Here is a 19,796-nt window from a genome sequence, read left to right on the forward strand (position 1 = left end):
CTGCAGTAGTCTGTGAGTTCAGTGTTAACAAGTCAACAATATATTTGAAAAAGCCTCTCTAAACAGTAATACACATGAAACAAGATTGCAATCCATTGACCAAAATGTTGTCACCAGAGGCTTGCAGGAACCTAATTCTGTATTTTACCTAGGAGCAATGGTTCATTATTCACTAATTCAGTGTTCACAGTGACTATAGAATATAACTACCATGAATAATGAGAACCAACTATGTAAGGTGGTGTATTACTGAGAAAATACAACTGGTTGCTTGCTTTTATAGGAATTTTCCCTGGAGGCCACACGAAACCACTTGTGCCTCAGAACAACTCATGATTGGGGGAGTAAGGACAAGTAGTATATCCATTGGCTTCTTTCTGTGTCTCGTTTCTTACTGGTTAATGTCTGCTCCTGGGGTATTTCACTTTTCCACACTTCTTAGTTATGTTTCCTGGCCTCTTTGAGGAGCTGCTGGGAAGACAGAGCTTTAATTGGTCCTGTTGGAGTTATGAACAGGAATGGTGGTTTGTCTCTCTTTTCTGGGAAGATACATAACTGCAGAAACTGTGAGAGTCTTTTCTGGGGCTACAAGACAAGTGGCTGAAGCCAGGGGTGAGGTGAGAGGTGATAGTGTGGTTGGTGGGTGTGCAAGCAGGGCCAAGCAAATTCAAGGTGGGGCATATTCTAGGACTTACACAACAGTCTGGAAATAAATATGCATTTTAGAATATTGAGATTCTAAACTAAGAATGATGTCTTACGTAAAATTACAAAAAAGTCACTTTCATATGAAGATGTTCCAAATAATTGGAACTACAGTACTGTGACTTTCTATATGTTATATATAATAGCATTCCAACTCCTCAGAGAACACTACCAAATTAGAAGATCATGAAGCTCCTGCCAAAACTTTATGTGCTATTTTGGCATGAAAAGTTGAAGAGTCATAAAAGCTCCTAACATTGTGATGATTTATAATTATGACTGAAACATGCTACTTTAAACATAGCAAATAAATATATTTACACTCAGGCCACATAATTCTAATTAAATAAAGACATTTATAGTCATTTTAGTTTCATTCATCATGACTAAAATGAAAACCTCTTGAGAGATTCTCCAGGGATTTTGTCTTATTCATCATGCATCCTGTTAACTCATTTATGTATGCAGTTGCAATTTTTAAAATTTTTGCTATCAGACCTTGGCGATGACCTTGAGCAGTAAGATATAAATAACTCCCACATGCTTAGCGTTCCAATAATGGAATACTAGGCATAAATGTAATCCACTAGTGCTAATAGATTGAGTGCTAGCTTCTTTCAGACCTATTCTACTTAGCTGTGCCACCCTGTGTCTCTCATTGCTCTCACCTACCCATCTCCCAGTCATCCCTCATTATCAAGACTTTAATAACTAGCTCAGAGTTTTCCTCTCTCTCCCAAACCCTGCTATTATATAAATAACTTCAACTGCTTTCTGATCAGATAATATTTCTCCCATTTTCCTACCCATAAGCCTCCAGTGGCTTCCTATCACACTTGAGACAAATTTCAATGCCCTTGTGATGGCCCAGAGTATCCTGTGCTACTTCTGACCTCATTTCCTACCCTTTCCCATTTAACACTGGCCTCCTTGCTGTCCTTTGAGTTTTACCAGTGTGTTTTCACTTTAGGGACTTTGCACTTCTCTTTCTTCTACTAAGAATACTTTCTTCCAGATGTTTGTATAGTACATTTGACCCTTGAACAATGTGGGAGTTAGGGGCACCAACCTTCCACACAGTTGAAAATCTGCCTATAACTTTAGACTCCCCCCAAATTTAACTACTAATAGCCCACTGCTGACTGTAAACCTTATTGATAACATAAACAGTCAATTAAAACATATTTTGTATGTTATATGTATTCTATGCTGTATTCTAACAAAGGAAGCTAGAGAAAAGAAAATGTTACTAAGAAAACCATAAGGAAGAGAAAATAAATTTTCTGTTCATTAAGTGGATCTTCATAAAGGTCTTTATCCTCTTCATCTTAAACATTGGGTAGGCTTAAAAGCTGAGAAGGCGAAGTTGGTCTTTCTCAGGGATGGCAGAGGCGCAAGAAAATTTGCGTATAAGTGGACCTGCACAGTTCAAACCTGTCTTGTTCAAGGGCAAACTATTCTCCCTCACTTCAGTCAGGTCTGTACTCAGATGTCTTTTTCAAAGACGGCTCCTCTGACCTCCCTATCCAAAATAGCATCCTTACCCCACTTTATTTTTCTTGATAGTACTTATTACCTCTTGATGTTGTTTGTTCTACTAGAGTAAGGGAGGGAATAAGCTTTGTTTTGCTTACTGCTGTATTTTATCTCCTCTGTGTAGCAAAACCGTAACCCTGAGGGAATTTAGGGTTTTCTCTAATTTGTTGAGTGATAGTAACAGAAATTGCACACTTCTGTGGATAGGACCCATTGTCACTTGTTGTTTTTAACCTCAACTAGGCCCTCAGCATTGCTCAGTGATTCTATTTTGTTTCAGTAATTCTTGTCTTCTGACTTCTAAACACCTATTGGGCTGTTTCACTGGGATGTTGTATCCCACATGCACCTCTAATTCAGTGACTAAAATTAAACTCATCTTTTCCATCACCTAACCCTGACTCTCTTCACATGTCTCTTCATCATACACTCAGTTTCCCAAGCCTGAATCGTGAGAGTTATCCTTAACTTTCCCCCTTTTTCTCTCTAGCATTCATATAGTCATCAAGTCCTGTCAGTTCTACCTTTTAGTTACCTCGGTTAGTCCACCTATCCTATCTCCTCCGCCAGTTTAGCTACTATCATCTTTCACCTGGATTAGTAGTACAGTTTTTAAATGGACTTCTTGCTTCCTTTTTGCAGCCAGAGTAATCTTTCTAAAGTACAGATCTGATTATGTCAATGCTTGGCTTGAACTATGCAATGACGTCATTGTTTTTAAGATGAACAACATGGCTTATCAGGCTGTTCATTATCTGGCTCCTGCCTGTCCCATTAGCCTCATTTTCTGCCATTCACTACATTATAGCCATGTTGAACACTATACAGCTGAGTAGCTGGGATACAGGCTCCTGCCACCACACCTGGCTAATTTTTTTATTTTTAGTAAAGACAGGGTTTCACCATGTTGGCCAGGATGATCTCAAACTCCTGACCTCAAGGGATCTGCCTGCCTTGGGCTCCCAAAGTGCTGGGATTACAGGCGTGAGCCACTGCACCCGGCCCCCTGCCCCTTTAGATGGCTACACATGCTTTCCTTTTTGTCGCAACACTCTATGGCTTTGCCTTGTTCCGTCCTAGAATATTAGGAAATAGCATTTGTTATAGGACTTATCATTCTTTATTCCAGCTGCTGCTTTTATCTTCCTCTTGATAGATTATAGATTTCTAGAGGACTGGGGATATATAGGTCTTGTACTTTGTTGTATTTTGAATGCCTGACACATATCTGACATATAGTGGGCCCTCAAATTTGTTGACTGAATAAATGCTTATTTAGTTGGATACCTAGGAAAATTCAGCACAGTTATCCAAAATTCATTTCATTGTGTTTGAAATGGCATGCTTATACTTGGATCAAAAATTATTTTATCTTTTTATTCTGTGCTTTTTACCAGAAATAATTTAAGATAAACGAATAATACATGTAGGACAATAAATTGAAACTGGGAATGGATATTATATACACATTGAACATCCCTAATCCAAAAATCTGAAATTTGAAATGCTTCAAAATCTGAAACAGTTTGAGCATCAACATGAATCTCAAAGGTCATGCTTAAAGGAAATGCTCATTGAAGCATTTCAGATTATGGATTTTTGGATTCGAGATGCTCAGATGGTAAGTATAATGCAGATATTCCAAATTTCAAAAAAATTAAAAATCTGAAACACTTCTGGTCTGAAGCATTTCACAAAAGGAATACTTAACGTGTATATATTGGTATGTATAGGCATTAGTCTTATACACTTGTTAGAGGTGGCAGCACATCTTCAGAGGGCACTGTGGTAGAGACTGTCTATTGTCTTTCATCTCTTCTTCCTTTCCCTTCCCATAATAAAGTGCTTGATTGTTTTCTTGAGCAAATGGCCACTCTGAATAAAGACCAGATTTTCTAGGTTGTTTTGCAGCTAGGTATGGCAAAGTGATTATGTTCTTAGTGTAAATGAACGTGTTATGTGTAATATATGTAGATGTAATGGGTGGAGCTGAAAAAGCTACCTCAGACCACAGTGCTTGTGGAGGCAAGTGTAACAAGATGGAAGGAACCTGAGCCCCTGATACATCTTGGAGCACCAACTAGCTTTAGGGAACTACCCTGGATTTTTGCTTGAGAGAGAAATAAACATCTATATTATTTAAGCCATTGTTATTTTGGATTTCCTACACTTGCAGCTGAACCTGTACAACTGCTAAAACTTCTTTGACAAATGGATTGTGTACCCTGCTGGGAACTCATTCCTACTCTCTTGCTGGTGGGGATGTCATTGCCTCTTAGGAAAATGCAGATCACCAGCTTAAAATGAGTTGTAAAGGCACCCCAACAAATTTTTGTTCCACATCTTCTTTGAATTTGGGAATGTGTGCTATAAAAAGGAAATAAAAGTAAACAAGAGAAAGTGCATAAAATCAACACAGAACTTGAGTAGGAGAAGGGAGATCCTATGCAATGAAGAATTTAAAAACAAGATGCACCTTATTTAAGTCACTTGACAAATCACTTGGCTCCAGAGATGAAATTTGATGTATATATCTATTTATTTAACTAAAACTTACTCCAGTAATCTGCTAATTCACCAGTACACAGATTTTAAAATTTAGCTTTGCTCCTCATCTCAAAATTAGAAGATAAACGTATCACACATCCTATTAGGAAAAAAACCTCAAAACCTGTTTATAATAATCTAATTCTTAAATCTAATTCCTCAGCAAGTTCTCCATAAATCTTAGCAGTACTGAGAATATTTGGTATGCAAAGGGTACTTTTAAATAAGTAGCTTTATTTATAAATATAAGAAACAATCACTATAAAAACACTTGTCAAAATATTTTTTCTTAACATGTTGGCAATGCATAGCAAGTTTTTAAAAATTTTCGTATGCTGTGACCTAGACGTTTTGTTTCAAGAAGTCATTGAGGGTAAAGGAGGGGAAAGTAGTTATGTTTTACTTAGAAATATGAATTTTTATCCAAAATAAGATGATTAAATTTTGATGTAGCCTTAATTTTATGCAACCATTAAAAACAGTGCTTTGGAAAATTATTTAATAACATGGTAAAAATAATTGGTCAAGATATGTTCAGTGTGATGGATTGTAGAAAAGAATAAAAGGTTCAGTAAGTGTTCTGAATGCATAAGTGAATCCTAGTATATATGATAAATACTTCATAATGGTGAACAAAAGATAGTCTGTACAGGAAATAAATGGTTTTGAAGCAACTGGGTAGGCATCTTTAAAAAATAATGTTAGCTCCTTGTCTCACACTGTATAATCAAGATGAATCTCAGTGTATCATAGAGGTAAATGTAGAAAACAAGAATCACAAAAATACCTGATTCAGGTAAGACCTTGCTATTATGCAAAATCCATGAAAGAAAAAATTGAACAAATTTTCTGCATGAGAAAAACAATAACAAAAACTTCTGCATGGCATTAAACATTATAAAGCAGTAGGCCCCAGGGACTGGTTTAGTGGAAGATGGTTTTTCCATGGACCGGGGCAGGGGATGGTTTCAGGATGAAACTGTTCCACCTCAGATCACCAGGCATTAGATTGTCATAAAGAGCACACAACCTAGATCCCTCGCATGCACAGTTCACAGTAGGGTTTGCACTCCTGTGAGAATCTAGTGCTGCAGCTGATCTGACAGGAGGCGGAGCTCAGGCGATAATGCTTGCTTGCTCATTGCCCACCTCCTGCTGTGCAGCCTGGTTCCTAACAGGCCACGGACTAGTACCGGTCTGCAGCCCAGGGTTTGGGGACCCTCGTCATAAAGTCAAGAGACAAATGAAACACAAAATTGTTTACAGTTCAATTATAGACAAAGGGGCCAACCCTCTGATATATAAATAATTTGTAAAACTCAGTAATTAAAAGACAGCCAAATAGAAAAAAAATCAGGAAAGGATATGAGCAAACGGGTCACAGAAAATGACATGGAAAATTTTTAACCTCACCTAAATAAGAGGTGTACAAATTAAAATACACCGAGATGCCGTTTTTCAACTTTCCAGAAATTCTAATTTTCTGTCATCCTGAATTATCTTGTCTGTGTGTATATAGACACTCTTATGGAGTGATGGTAAGAGTATAAATTATTTCAATTTTTATGGAGTGCACTTTGGTAATAGCTATCAAAATTATAATAATTTATGCTGTTCGAGTGAGTAGCTTGACTTTTTGAAATGTGTGTTATAGATGGACATGTGTGAAATGACATATGCAAGATTGTTGATTGCAGCATTTTGTAACAGCAAAAAATTATAAACAACCTTAGTGTCCATCAATAGGGGAATGTTTGAAAATATTATGGTGTATTCATATAATGGAATTTTTTTTGTTGTTGTTAATTTTATTATTATTATACTTTAAGTTTTAGGGTACATGTGCACAATGTGCAGCTTAGTTACATATGTATACATTGTGCCATGCTGGTGTGCTGCACCCATCAACTCGTCATTTAGCATTAGGTGTATCTCCTAATGCTATCCCTTCCCCCTCCCCCCACCCCCCAACAGTCCCCAGAGTGTGATGTTCCCCTTCCTGTGTCCATGTGTTCTCATTGTTCAAGTCCCACCTATGAGTGAGAACATGCAGTGTTTGGTTTTTTGTCCTTGCGATAGTTTACTGAGAATGATGATTTCCAGTTTCATCCATGTCCCTACAAAGGACATGAACTCATCATTTTTTACGGCTGCCTAGTATTCCATGGTGTATATGTGCCACATTTTCTTAATCCAGTCTATCATTGTTGGACATTTGGGTTGGTTCCAAGTCTTTGCTATTGTGAATAGTGCCACAATAAACATACGTGTGCATGTGTCTTTATAACAGCATGATTTATAGTCCTTTGGGTATATACCCAGTAATGGGATGGCTGGGTCAAATGGTATTTCTAGTTCTAGATCCCTGAGGAATCGCCACACTGACTTCCACAATAGTTGAAATAGTTTACAGTCCCACCAACAGTGTAGAAGTGTTCCTATTTCTCCACATCCTCTCCAGCACCTGTTGTTTCCTGACTTTTTAATGATTGCCATTCTAACTGGTGTGAGATGGCATCTCATTGTGGTTTTGATTTTCATTTCTCTGATGGCCAGTGATAGTGAGCATTTTTTCATGTGTCTTTTGGCTGCATAAATGTCTTCTTTTGAGAAGTATCTGTTCATGTCCTTTGCCCACTTTTTGATGGGGTTGGTTTTTTTTTCTTGTAAATTTGTTTGAGTTCATTGTAGATTCTGGATATTAGCCCTTTGTCAGATGAGTAGGTTGCGAAAATTTTCTCCCATTTTGTAGGTTGCCTGTTCACTCTGATGGTAGTTTCTTTTGCTGTGCAGAAGCTCTTTAGTTTAATTAGATCCCATTTGTCAATTTTTGCTTTTGTTGCCATTGCTTTTGGTGTTTTAGAAATGAAGTCCTTGCCCATGCCTATGTTCTGAATGGTAATGCCTAGGTTTTCTTCTAGGGTTTTTATGGTTTTAGGTCTAACATGTAAGTCTTTAATCCATCTTGAATTAATTTTTGTATAAGGTGTAAGGAAGGGATCCAGTTTCAGCTTTCTACATATGGCTAGCCAGTTTTCCCAGCACCATTTATTAAATAGGGAATCCTTTCCCCACTTCTTGTTTTTCTCAGGTTTGTCAAAGATCAGATAGTTGTAGGTATGCGGCATTATTTCTGAGGGCTCTGTTCTGTTCCATTGGTCTGTATCTCTGTTTTGGTACCAGTACCATGCTGTTTTGGTTACTGTAGCCTTGTAGGATAGTTTGAAGTCAGGTAGCATGATGCCTCCAGCTTTGTTCTTTTGGCTTAGGATTGACTTGGCAATGCAGGCTCTTTTTTGGTTCCATATGAACTTTAAAGTAGTTTTTTCCAATTCTGTGAAGAAAGTCATTGGTAGCTTGATGGGGATGGCATTGAATCTATAAATTACCTTGGGCAGTATGGCCATTTTATCTCTGAATAGACCAATAACAGGCTCTGAAATTGTGGCAATAATTAATAGCTTACCAACCAAAAAGAGTCCAGGACCAGATGGATTCACAACTGAACTCTACCAGAGGTACAAGGAGGAACTGGTACCATTCCTTCTGAAACTATTCCAATCAGTAGAAAAAGAGGGAATCCTCTCTAACTCATTTTATGAGGCCAGCATCATCCTGATACCAAAGCTGGGCAGAGACACAACCAAAAAAGAGAATTTTAGACCAATATCCTTGATGAACATTGATGCAAAAATCCTCAATAAAATACTGGCAAACCGAATCCAGCAGCACATCAAAAAGCTTATCCACCATGATCAAGTGGGCTTCATCCCTGGAATGCAAGACTGGTTCAATATATGCAAATCAATAAATGTAATCCAGCATATAAACAGAACCAAAGACAAAAACCACATGATAATCTCAATAGATGCAGAAAAGGCCTTTGACAAGATTCAACAACCCTTCAAGCTAAAAACTCTCAATAAATTAGGTATTGATGGGATGTATCTCAAAATAATAAGAGCTATCTATGACAAACCCACAGCCAATATCATACTGAATGGGCAAAAACTGGAAGCATTCCCTTTGAAAACTGGCACAAGACAGGGATGCCCTCTCTCACCACTCCTATTCAACATAGTGTTGGAAGTTCTGGCCAGGGCAATTAGGCAGGAGAAGGAAATAAAGGGTATTCAGTTAGGAAAAGAGGAAGTCAAATTGTCCCTGTTTGCAGATGACATGATTGTATATCTAGAAAACCCCATTGTCTCAGTCCAAAATCTCCTTAAGCTGATAAGCAACTTCAGCAAAGTCTCAGGATACAAAATCAATGTACAAAAATCACAAGCATTCTTACACACCAATAACAGACAAACAGAGATCCAAATCATGAGTGAACTCCCATTCACAATTGCTTCAAAGAGAATAAAATACCTAGGAATCCAACTTACAAGGGACGTGAAGGACCTCTTCAAGGAGAACTACAAACCACTGCTCAATGAAATAAAAGAGGATACAAAGAAATGGAAGAACATTCCATGCTCATATAATGGAATGTTAAGCAGCTTCAGAAGATAATGAGGAACCTCCTTATGTCTGATGTGTAAAGAGCTCTAAGATTCATTGTTCAATGGAAAAAGCTAAGCTTAGAACCATGTGGGTAATATGTTCTATGTGTTCAGAAGGGTTGGGAGGAGAATCTGTAGTCATATTTGCCTGTACATACATAAAACATTCTCTGGAAGGACGTATAAACTATTAATAATGTGTGTATATATGTTCATGTGTGCATATATGGAAGAAACTGGGTGGGTCAGGCCTAGACAGAGCTTCCTTTGTGCAAATTAGAAAAGGATACTGCTTCCTCAACAACCTCTACTTCTGTCTCAAAAAATTATTATATTATATTCATTTTGTTAGCACAAGGTACTTGGCGGTCATCCACCAGAAAATTTTAATGAAAATAGATAATATTGAAGGATTTTTTTGAGGTTCTGCACTAAGTTTTTCATTATATTGAATTAAGCTTTTTCTGTAGGAAATTTAACATAATCTTCAGTTCATTTATAATTTTCTAATAATAATAGTTTTGAATAATAATAGAAAAGTTGTGATTTTCTCTTAATAATAGTTTAACTGCTGTTAGGAATATTTGATTTTGTAAAGATCACCTTGTAGTTTATTTAAGGTAAAATTTTATTATTCATTAAGGGCAGGATATAACTTTTGATAGATGTACCTCTTGATTTTTTTTGAACTTTGAGTCATGACCTCAAAATATTTAATTATTTAGAAATACAAGATTAAGTAAAAAGGTGAAATACAAGACTACATACTTAATATCATTCTTCTTTTACTAAAAATTTATAGTAAATTTTTACTATAGTATAGGGTTTTTTATGTGTATGCCATGCATTTATTTTATCAGTTTTTAGTAAAATAATATCTGTATATACATACAGAGTTTTGCATCTATATGCATGTATGTGTATGTCTTAGGAAAAAAAGGCTAGAATGAATTAGACCAAGTCGTAATATCTCTCAGTAGTAGGATTTCAGATGATTCAAAAAATATTTTCTTTATTTTTTTTTATTTTCCCACTTTTTACAGTGATTATATGTTATATTACATTTATGGTAAATGTTTTAATGTTGTTTCTCTAAGGTTTTGTACTGAAGGTTTTTTTTAATTTTCCCTTCATGAAGAGTTTTTCAGCTTATATCTTTAATGGATACCGGATTGCCTCGATGTTCTAATGAGAAAATAGAGCTTGCAATTCTGTGGTTCTTGGATCAGTTTCGTAAAACATATGTTGGTGATCAACTTCAAAGAACCTCAAAGGTAGGTTTCTACTAGAGAGTTTAAAACATGTTATTGGAGATGAAGAAAGATGTACATATATAACTGAATGATATATTTGGGAAATTTCTACATAAGATGTGTAATTGATTAATCAATTGATGAATTGGTGTTGAAGTGCAATGTAAAATTAAGTTGCTTGTTTTATACCTAGTTTACCATTTTCTTTAAAGATTGAGTGGCAGAGAGGTAATGAATATGTTTTACGTGGATGGTCATTAAACAGTTCAGATTATTTTAAACACTAATCAATTTTGCCTTATTGTATTTCAAGACTGAAAGCATAAGATTTGCTTTTTTAGTAGTTCCAGGGTTTTTTGGACACTTATTTATTTATGTGGCTTCTAGTAAATTTCACTAATTTCTTGGCATTTGTACATGATTAAATAATGAGGACTAGGAAAATTAGATGTGTCCTTAAGAGACTGCATATAACCTTAATGTTAGGAATACTCATAGTATGATAATTGAATGTTTAGCATCAGCAAGTTAAGATGACTTGATCTTAAAGTATAATGAAAGATTATTAAGGGCATTTATGTGAACCCTAAGCAGATATTTAGTAGCATTAGCTACTGACACTGAGTAAAATCTTCGCCATAAGAAATTCTAAGGATATTCTCATTTCGTTTGAACTTAGTTTGTTTTAGTGATGTTGTAGGATTTTTTATTTGAAAATTCTAAAATAAACTTTTTATACTCATTTTAGCTGTTTTATCTTAGGAAATGTAACCTTCAGTTTACTTAGGATTTTCTGATAATAATAATTGCGTAGTAGTGTGAAAAAATTTTTTGTTTGATTTTAAGATTATCCTTTAGTTTATTTCAGGTAAAATATTCTTTACTTTTTTAAGGAAATGGTGCCATTTTATAATTTCTTTCTCAAATATATTATGATATTATCATTTAGGATTAATATCAATAAAATTCTCTTAGAATTTAGCTGCCACCAAATGAGACCATTTGGAAGAAAAAGAGTAGCTAGAAATAAATGTTTTAGGTTGTCCGTAAGACAACTTAGAATCAGACAATAATTACATACTGTAAAATTTATATAACAGGGTGCCTTTTTAATAATCCCAGATGTGATACTTGAAGATTGAATATAAATCAAATGATGATAAATTTTCTTGTTTAATATGTCCAGAGAGTATCTTTGCTTTTGCAAAAGGGTTACTCTCAAAATATTGCTAATGCAATATCCATTTGGTGTAGGTCTTAAATCAAAACAGTATAGTATGGAGTAGAAAATCCTTCTAAGTATTGTTTTGGAGGCACCTGGAAGGAAATATGTAAAATGAGACTAGTTGTTTTAGGGCTATGGGATTTCGGATTTTGTTTCAAAACTTTTAATGTAAGGTAATTGTGAAAAAAAGCGAATTACAGATTAGTTTTTCGTTTTTGAAAAAGCTTGCACTTTAGGAAAAAGTAAACACATCATCAGAATGGTATTGGCTCCTTTATTGTAACTTTAACATTGTTGGTGTGTGTATCTTACCCTATTAAAGGAAGTTAGTCCTAAGGTGACAAAATTTCTAAGGCATTTCTATTGCATAACCCCAGAGTGAAACTAAATCTTCCTACTTTTTGGTTTCTCTGACTTACCTGCCAATCTGTCTTAATAGAAATCATTTTCAGAAGTCCTTAATTATGTGTCCCGTCACTCTCCTAGGTACTCTTCATGCTAGCTTTATTCCTTACAGTAGGCTTGCAAGGTTGGTATTAATGTCCTCATTTTACTAATCAAAGAACAGACTCTCTAAGACATTTCGTAAGTACTATATATACAATTTTTTTAGCAACCAACTATGTAAGGAAGAGTGAGTGGAACATATTTCTTGGTGGGTGTATTGTCCGATTCCAAATTGTGGCAAAAAGTGGGAGAATACTAGATAATAGCAAATGAATGTTTAACAATTAATGCGTGCTTATTTTGTACCAGGAACTGTGCTAAGCACTTTTGAGCGGTCTCATTTAATTGTATCATGTAGAGTATGACTTCAAGGTTCTTCCCAATCTCTTTTCGGCATATGTCACCAGCTTCATACTTCAGTACACCATACTTGCACTGCATACTTTATATGTGGTAAACTTATTTCAGGTTCTTCAGCAGTCTGTGCTCTCTGTTAATTCCAGGTATTAGAAGAAAATGTTTCCCCTGCTTAATTATGCCTAGTGTTCCATTATTGGAACGCTACGCATGTGGGAGTTATTTGTATCCTACTGCTTAAGGTCATCGTCAAGGTCTGATTGCAAAAATTTTAAAAATTCCAACCTCAGGCATGAATGGGTTAAGACACTATTTTTTTTAAAATCCATCTTTTACTTCTCTGCCTTATTCTGCCAACTACTTATTGTCATCAGAGACCCCATCCTTTAGTATCCCCTTTTTAACTCTCAAATTCTGAGAGTGTTCGTTTTGTCTGTGTTCTGTAGCACCCATTTGTTCCCTGTTTTAATATTTATTACACTGCTTTGTAATTACTTGTTAGTGAATAGACTATAATTTTGGTTAGTACTATTTCTGCCTTGTTTATTGTTATCTGAAAGAGCCTGGCATGTATGTATTGTTTGTATGCTTTCAACTTACTGTTGAATGTGTGTATTTAATAGAATTCTATAGGAATTCGGCCTAGATCTCATGTATAATACTTTCAGGTAATAAAGGATATATTCTTGAGTTGGAAAACGATGCTGACTTGAGTGAAATTATTCAGCAGTTATAAATAAGGTGTAATATTAAGCATCTTGAACATTTTATAAAAGCCTGTATAGACAACAGAATATAATTTAGAGAAGTAAGTTCTTCAGGAACCAAGGTGGAATTACTAAAGTGTCCTAAGTGATGTATGTGATAGAAGTCCTATATGTGAGAAAGAATGTTGTAAATAGTAGCCATAGGCATTTATTGAGCAACAAGTCTGTGTCAAATACTTTGCTCAGAACTTGAAAGGCATTATATAATTTCATTGTCACAAAAATGCTATGAAAATAGCGATTTTGTTAAAATCCTTCCTTTCTGTAGACATGGAAATTGAGGTTTAGAGGGGTTAACCAATGTGTTTAAGTGGTTCAACCTGGATTTGAACCCTAGGCACCTGACTGCAGAGCCTGAGCTGCTGACCACTTTGGTATATTGCCTCCTTTCTATTGGATCTTTCCACTGGGATGTTGAATGGGCCCTTGAAACTTATTTCCAAAAAGGAACTCACTATCTTTTAGAACTCTCTCTTCCTACTTCCCATATTTTAAAGAAGAATGACATTGAATTTCCCTTTTGTACCTCTTGTATCCAATCTGTCACCTAATCCTGTGAATTTTACTTTTGGAGTATCTCTCAGGTGTACTCCTTTCTTCTGCCCCTTTCTTTTTAGCCTCACTTTCACTGCTTGTTATTTCCTATGGAATTTCAAAAGTATTCTACTTGCCCTCTTTGTTTCCATTTTGCTTCTCCCCACTCCACTCTATTTTCCATACTGCCACTGGAGTATTTTTTATTAGAAAACCAAAGAATAATGTAATGAACACTCATATGCCCATCATTCAGTTTTGTCAAGTCTTAATGCTTTGCTATATTTGCTTCAGATCTGTATATTTTTGAGTTAAACATCAATAATCCTGTTGCTGCTCTGATTTCACTTCTCTAGCTTCTTGCCCCACAGTAACCACTGTCCTAAATTTAGTATTATTCTCATCCATGATTTTGTACTTTTTCTACATTTCTGTGTATATATAAACAAAACACAGCACTGTTAACTTTATATAAAAGTATTATGCAGTTTGGATCTTTAGGATTTTTTTTTTTTTTTTTTTTTTTGAGGTGGAGTTTCGCTCTTGCTGTCCAGGCTGGAGTGCAATGGCGCCATCTTGACTCACTGCAACCTCCGCCTCCCAGGTTCAAGTGATTTTCCTGCCTCAGCCTCCCAAGTAGCTGGGATTACAGGCATGCACCACCGCGCCTGGCTAATTTTTTTGTATTTTTAGTAGAGACGAGGTTTCACCATGTTGGCCAGGCTGGTTTCGAACTCCTGACCTCAGGTGATCCGCCCACCTTAGCCTCCCTAAGTGTTGCAATTACAGGCATGAGCCACCGCATCTGACCAGAATTCATCTTTTTTTATTACCATTTTTGAGATTTATTCATAATGACACATATAGTTCTAATTATTTTAATTATTGAGTGGTATTAGAGTGTATCACTATGCCATTATACATTCATTTTATTATTGATATGTTAGATTGTTTCCAGATTTTCAATTTTTACAAACAATACTGCAGTAAATATTCTCATGTCTGCATCCTCATGCATATGTAAGAGTTTTGTGAAGATAAATAGTAGAATTGCTGGGCTGTAAAATGTACATATCTTAAGCTTTACTAGATATTATTAGGTTGCCTTCCTAAGTGTTATAACAGCTTATTTCCTCTCCCCCAGCCAGGGTAGGTGTCTGTTTCTATTGTCATTATATGTGCTTTTGTCAGACTTTTAAGTTTTGCCAGTCTTTCAGAAAAATTTTTCCTGTGCAATTTTTCTGCTTAAATTTTTTTATTGGTTTCTCGTTACTTATAAAATGAATTCTTGTTAGGTTGCCTTCCTAAGTGTTATAACAGCTTATTTCCTCTCCCCCAGCCAGGGTAGGTGTCTGTTTCTATTGTCATTATATGTGCTTTTGTCAGACTTTTAAGTTTTGCCAGTCTTTCAGAAAAATTTTTCCTGTGCAATTTTTCTGCTTAAATTTTTTTATTGGTTTCTCGTTACTTATAAAATGAATTCTTGCTTATGATGAAACTTTGCCTACCTTTGAAATCATTTCTTTTCATTCCACTTTATGACATGATTCATATGCGCTGCTGTCTTTTTTCCTTTGGTTTATTCCTGTTCATTACTCAGTGACTATTGATAAGTAACCACTATGTATTAATGCCAGGGATGCAAAAGTGAATAGGATCATCCATCTCCCCTGTAAGTTTTTAGTTAAAGGGAACATGGACAAGTAAGGAAAAAAAATTATAAAATTGATTCATATATGCATTTAAACAGCATATGATGAAATGAAGACCAGACAGACTATTAAATACATACTGCTGGGATTTTTGGTTATCTGTATGTGAAAATTTGGATTAAGACTTCATATCATGCAAAAATCAATTTCTAGTAGAAGACAGACTCTAAATATGAAAAGCAGAATATTATGATTTAGGGATAGGGAAGAATTTTTTAAGACATAAAAAAGCTAAGCTCTAAACTCAAAAGTTGGTAACTTCTACCCATATTAAAAGTAAAAACTCCTGTGAATCAGAAAACACAATAGACAAAGTAATAAAGAAAAGCTGTAGGAATACATTCATAATACATGTAACTTATAGAGAATCAACATTCCGTTATATAATTTCTGTGAATAAATAAGAGAAAAGCTACCTACTAGTAAAATGGCCAAAATACATGAATAAACACTTCACAGAAGAAGAAATCACAATGGCCAGTAAACATGGTCTTAGTCCTCTGGGCTGCTGTTAACAAATACCATAAACAACAAACATTTGTTTCTCACAGTTTGAGAGCCTGAGAAGTTCAAGATCAAGGCTAGCAGATCTTGTGTGTGGTAGGAGCCCTTTTCTGTTTTCATACTTGGTGCTGTCTCTCTGTGTGTTCACATAGTGGAAAGGGCACACAAACTCTCTCAGACCACTTATGAGGACACTAGTCTCATCCATGAGAGCTCTGCCCTCATGACCTAATTGTCTCCAAAGGCCCTACCTCTTAATATCATCATGCTGGGAATTAGATTTCAACATAGGATTTTGTCAGGGACACAAACATTCAGACCATAGCATTTCACATTTGCCCCACAAAGTGCATGTCCTTCTCATATGCAAAACACGCCATTCCATTCTAGTTTAGTCCCCAAAGTCTTAGTTTATCCTACAATCAGCTCCAAAGTCTGAAGCCTAGAGTCTCATGTAAATATCATCTAAATGAGATGTGGTTGAGACTCCACAGTGATTCATTCTGAGCCAAATTACCGCTCTAGCTGTCAGCCTGTTAAATCAGATAACATCATATGCTTCCAAAATACAATGGTGGGACAGACACAGGATAGACCTTGCCATTCCACAAGGGAGAAGCAGGAATGAAGGAAGAAATGACAGGTCTTGAACAGGTCCAAAACTTAATAAGGCAGCATTAAATCTTCAGGCTCCAGAATAATCTTCTTTGACTTAATGTCCTACCTTCTGAACACACTGGGGTAGGGATTAGGCTCCCAAGGCTCTAGGTGGTAGAGTTCTCATATACTGGAGTTGGGTGCCTGCTGCTCTCCCAGGATGGAATCACATGCCAGTGGCTGTTTTAGTCTAGAGTTCCAGAGATGAATGACTCTGCCCCCATGACTCCACTAGGCATTGTCATAGTGGGGACTTTCTCTGGTGGCCCTGTCCTTCCAGCAACCCTCTGAGTTGTACACCTGAAGCTCCAGGCAGCTCTATTTTTGGAAATGGAGGGGGCCACACCCCCATGGCTTGAGCATTTTGCAAGCTGGAGGAAGTGGTACTGCATGTATGCCACCAGTGTTTACTCTCTATGCCCTCTGAAGGGGTAATCACTTTAGCCTAGGCTGCACTTGGGCCTATGGAACTGCACCTGGGGCAGCCAAGGAGCACTGCATGAGAATGTGGGGAGTGGAGTATTAAGGCAGGGCCAGGCAGCAAGTGCTAGGGTCCTGTGAGTACCCATGGCCCTTCCTTTGAAATCATTTTTTCTTCCAGGCCCTTGCGCTCTGGGCCTGGGAGACAGAATGAGAGACAGCCCCAAGGATCTGTGATACACTTTCAGGGTCATTTTTTCCTTGTCCCTGCCAGTCCAGGCACACCTTTTGTATTCTCTCCTGAACACACTTTCTCATTTTTTACAATATGGAAAGGCTGATAATTTTTCAAAGCTTTAAGTTCTCTTTCCTTTTGATTGACCATTTTGTCTTTAAATCATTTTTCTTCTCACATTTTATTATTATAAACATTCAAGGGAAACCAAGCCATTATTTTGCTTAGAAATGTATTCAGCCAGCTGGGCGTGGTGGCTCACACCTGTAATCCCAGCACTTTGGGAGGCCGAGGTGGGTAGATCACCTGAGGTCAGGAGTTCGAGACCAGCCTGACCAATATGGTGAAACCCCGTCTCTACTAAAAATACAAAATTTAGCCAGGCGTGGTGGCATGCGCCTGTAATCTCAACTACTCTGGAGGCTGAGACAGAACTGCATGAACCTGGGAGACAGAGGTTGCAGCGAGCCGAGATTGCGCCACTGCGCTCCAGCCTGGGTGACAGAGTGAGACTCCCGTCTCAAAAAATAAAAGAAAGAAATGTATTCAACCAAATATTCTATATCATTCCTTACAAATTCTTTTTTACAAAACAGTAGGACACAGTAATTCATCTAGGTTCTTTGCCACTTTTATAAGGGCACCTTTTATAAGGGCACTAATCCCCCTTATAATTCTCTCCCAAAGGCCCTCTCTCTTAAAACCATCACATTGGAAATTAGGTTTTAACATACGAATTTCCCGCATTTTTTCTGCAGCTCTGTTTGTTTTTTATTCTTTTTGTCTCTGTTCTTTGAATAGTACTAGGGTCTTAATATAGATGTAAAAGCTAAAAAACAGAAAAACAAACAGAAACACCAAAATGGATTCCAGCACCTTATAAGTGCTTTATCTTATGATCGAGAGTAAGACAAGCATGGCTACTCCCTTCTCTTCTATTAAATATTGTACTAGGGGTTCTAGCGAGATAAATAGGCAAAAAACAAAACAAAACAAAACAAAAAGGCATCCAGATTTTAAAAAAAAAGGAATCTAGGAATAAAGGGATTACAACTCTAATTGCAGATGACATGATCTTATGTATAGGAAATCCTAAGGATCCACTGAAAAACTGTTAGAACTAATAACATCAGTAAGTTTGCAGGATTATAAGATTAATACAAAAACTCGACTGAATTTCTGTGCACTTGCAATAAACAACCCAAAAACAAAAGAAACAAAACATTCCATTATAATAGAATCAGAAAGAATTAAATAGGAATAAATTTAACAAAAGAAGTGTTAAACTTATAATCTGAAAATCATAAAACATTGTTGAAACAAATTAAAGGGGATGTAATAACTGGAAAGATATCTTATGGTCATGGATTACAAGACTTAATATTGTTAAGATAGCAGTGCTCTTCAAATTGATCTACAGGTTTAACACAATCTCTACCAAAATCTTAGCTGTTGTCTTTGCAGGAATTGACAAGCTTATCCTTAAATTTGTGTGAAATTAAAAGAACGCAGAATAGCCAAAACAATCTTGGCCAAGAACAAAGTTGGAATACTCACACTTTCTACTTTCAAAACTTGCTACAAAGCAGCAATAAGTTGTTACTTACAATAATATTAAGTTATAGTAATTATAGTAAGACAGTGTGGTAAGCATATACATATAAACGAATGAAATAGAATGGAGAGTCCAGGTAAAAACCTTCACATTTGTAGTCAGGTGATTTTTTGACAAGGGCATCAACATAACTCAGTAGTGGAAGAATAGTTTTCAACAAATGATACTGGTACAACTGGATATTCACATTCAAAAGAATGAAGTTAGTCCCCTCTCTCACACCATATGCAAAAGTTAACTCAAAATGAATCAGATCTAAATGTGAGAAAAATATAAAATGCTTAAAACATAGAAGTAAGTCTTTATGACTTTGGACAATGGTTTCTTAGCTATGACATCAAAAGCTCAAGCAGCTAAAGAAAAAGATACATTGGACTTCATCATTTAAAAACTTTTGTACTTCAGAGGACATCATCAAGAAATTGAAAGCGCAACCTACAAAAATGGGAGAAGATATTTGCATATCATATATTTCATAAAGGTCTCGCATCTAGAATCTATAAAGAATTCTTATAACTCAATAATAAAAAGATAAATAACCCAGTTTTTTAAATGGGCAAAAGATCTAAACAGACATTTCTCCAAAGAAAATCTATGAATGGCCAACAAGGACATGGAAAGATCTTCAGCATCATTATTTATCATAGAAATTCATGTCAGTGCCAGAAATAGATACCACTTTACACTCACTAGGATGAATATGATTAAAAAAAAGACAGATAATAACAATTGTGAGTGAGAATGTGGAGAAATAGGAATCTTCATACACTGTTG

General features: G+C 36.1%; 1 protein-coding gene across 5 annotated transcripts in view; it reads left to right on the forward strand.

Annotated features, from left to right (window-relative positions):
• RANBP17 (RAN binding protein 17) overlaps positions 1-19,796 on the forward strand; it is a 422,731-nt gene that overhangs the window by 95,950 nt on the left and 306,985 nt on the right. For all 5 annotated transcript variants that reach the window (XM_003810928.4, XM_034960953.3, XM_055112861.2 and 2 more), the window contains one exon: positions 10,435-10,570. In XM_003810928.4, the coding sequence (XP_003810976.3) occupies positions 10,435-10,570 (136 nt within the window). The remainder of the gene's footprint in view (positions 1-10,434; positions 10,571-19,796) is intronic.

The sequence above is a fragment of the Pan paniscus genome, chromosome 4 (assembly GCF_029289425.2).
Source record: "Pan paniscus chromosome 4, NHGRI_mPanPan1-v2.0_pri, whole genome shotgun sequence".
Classification (NCBI taxonomy): Eukaryota; Metazoa; Chordata; class Mammalia; order Primates; family Hominidae; genus Pan; species Pan paniscus.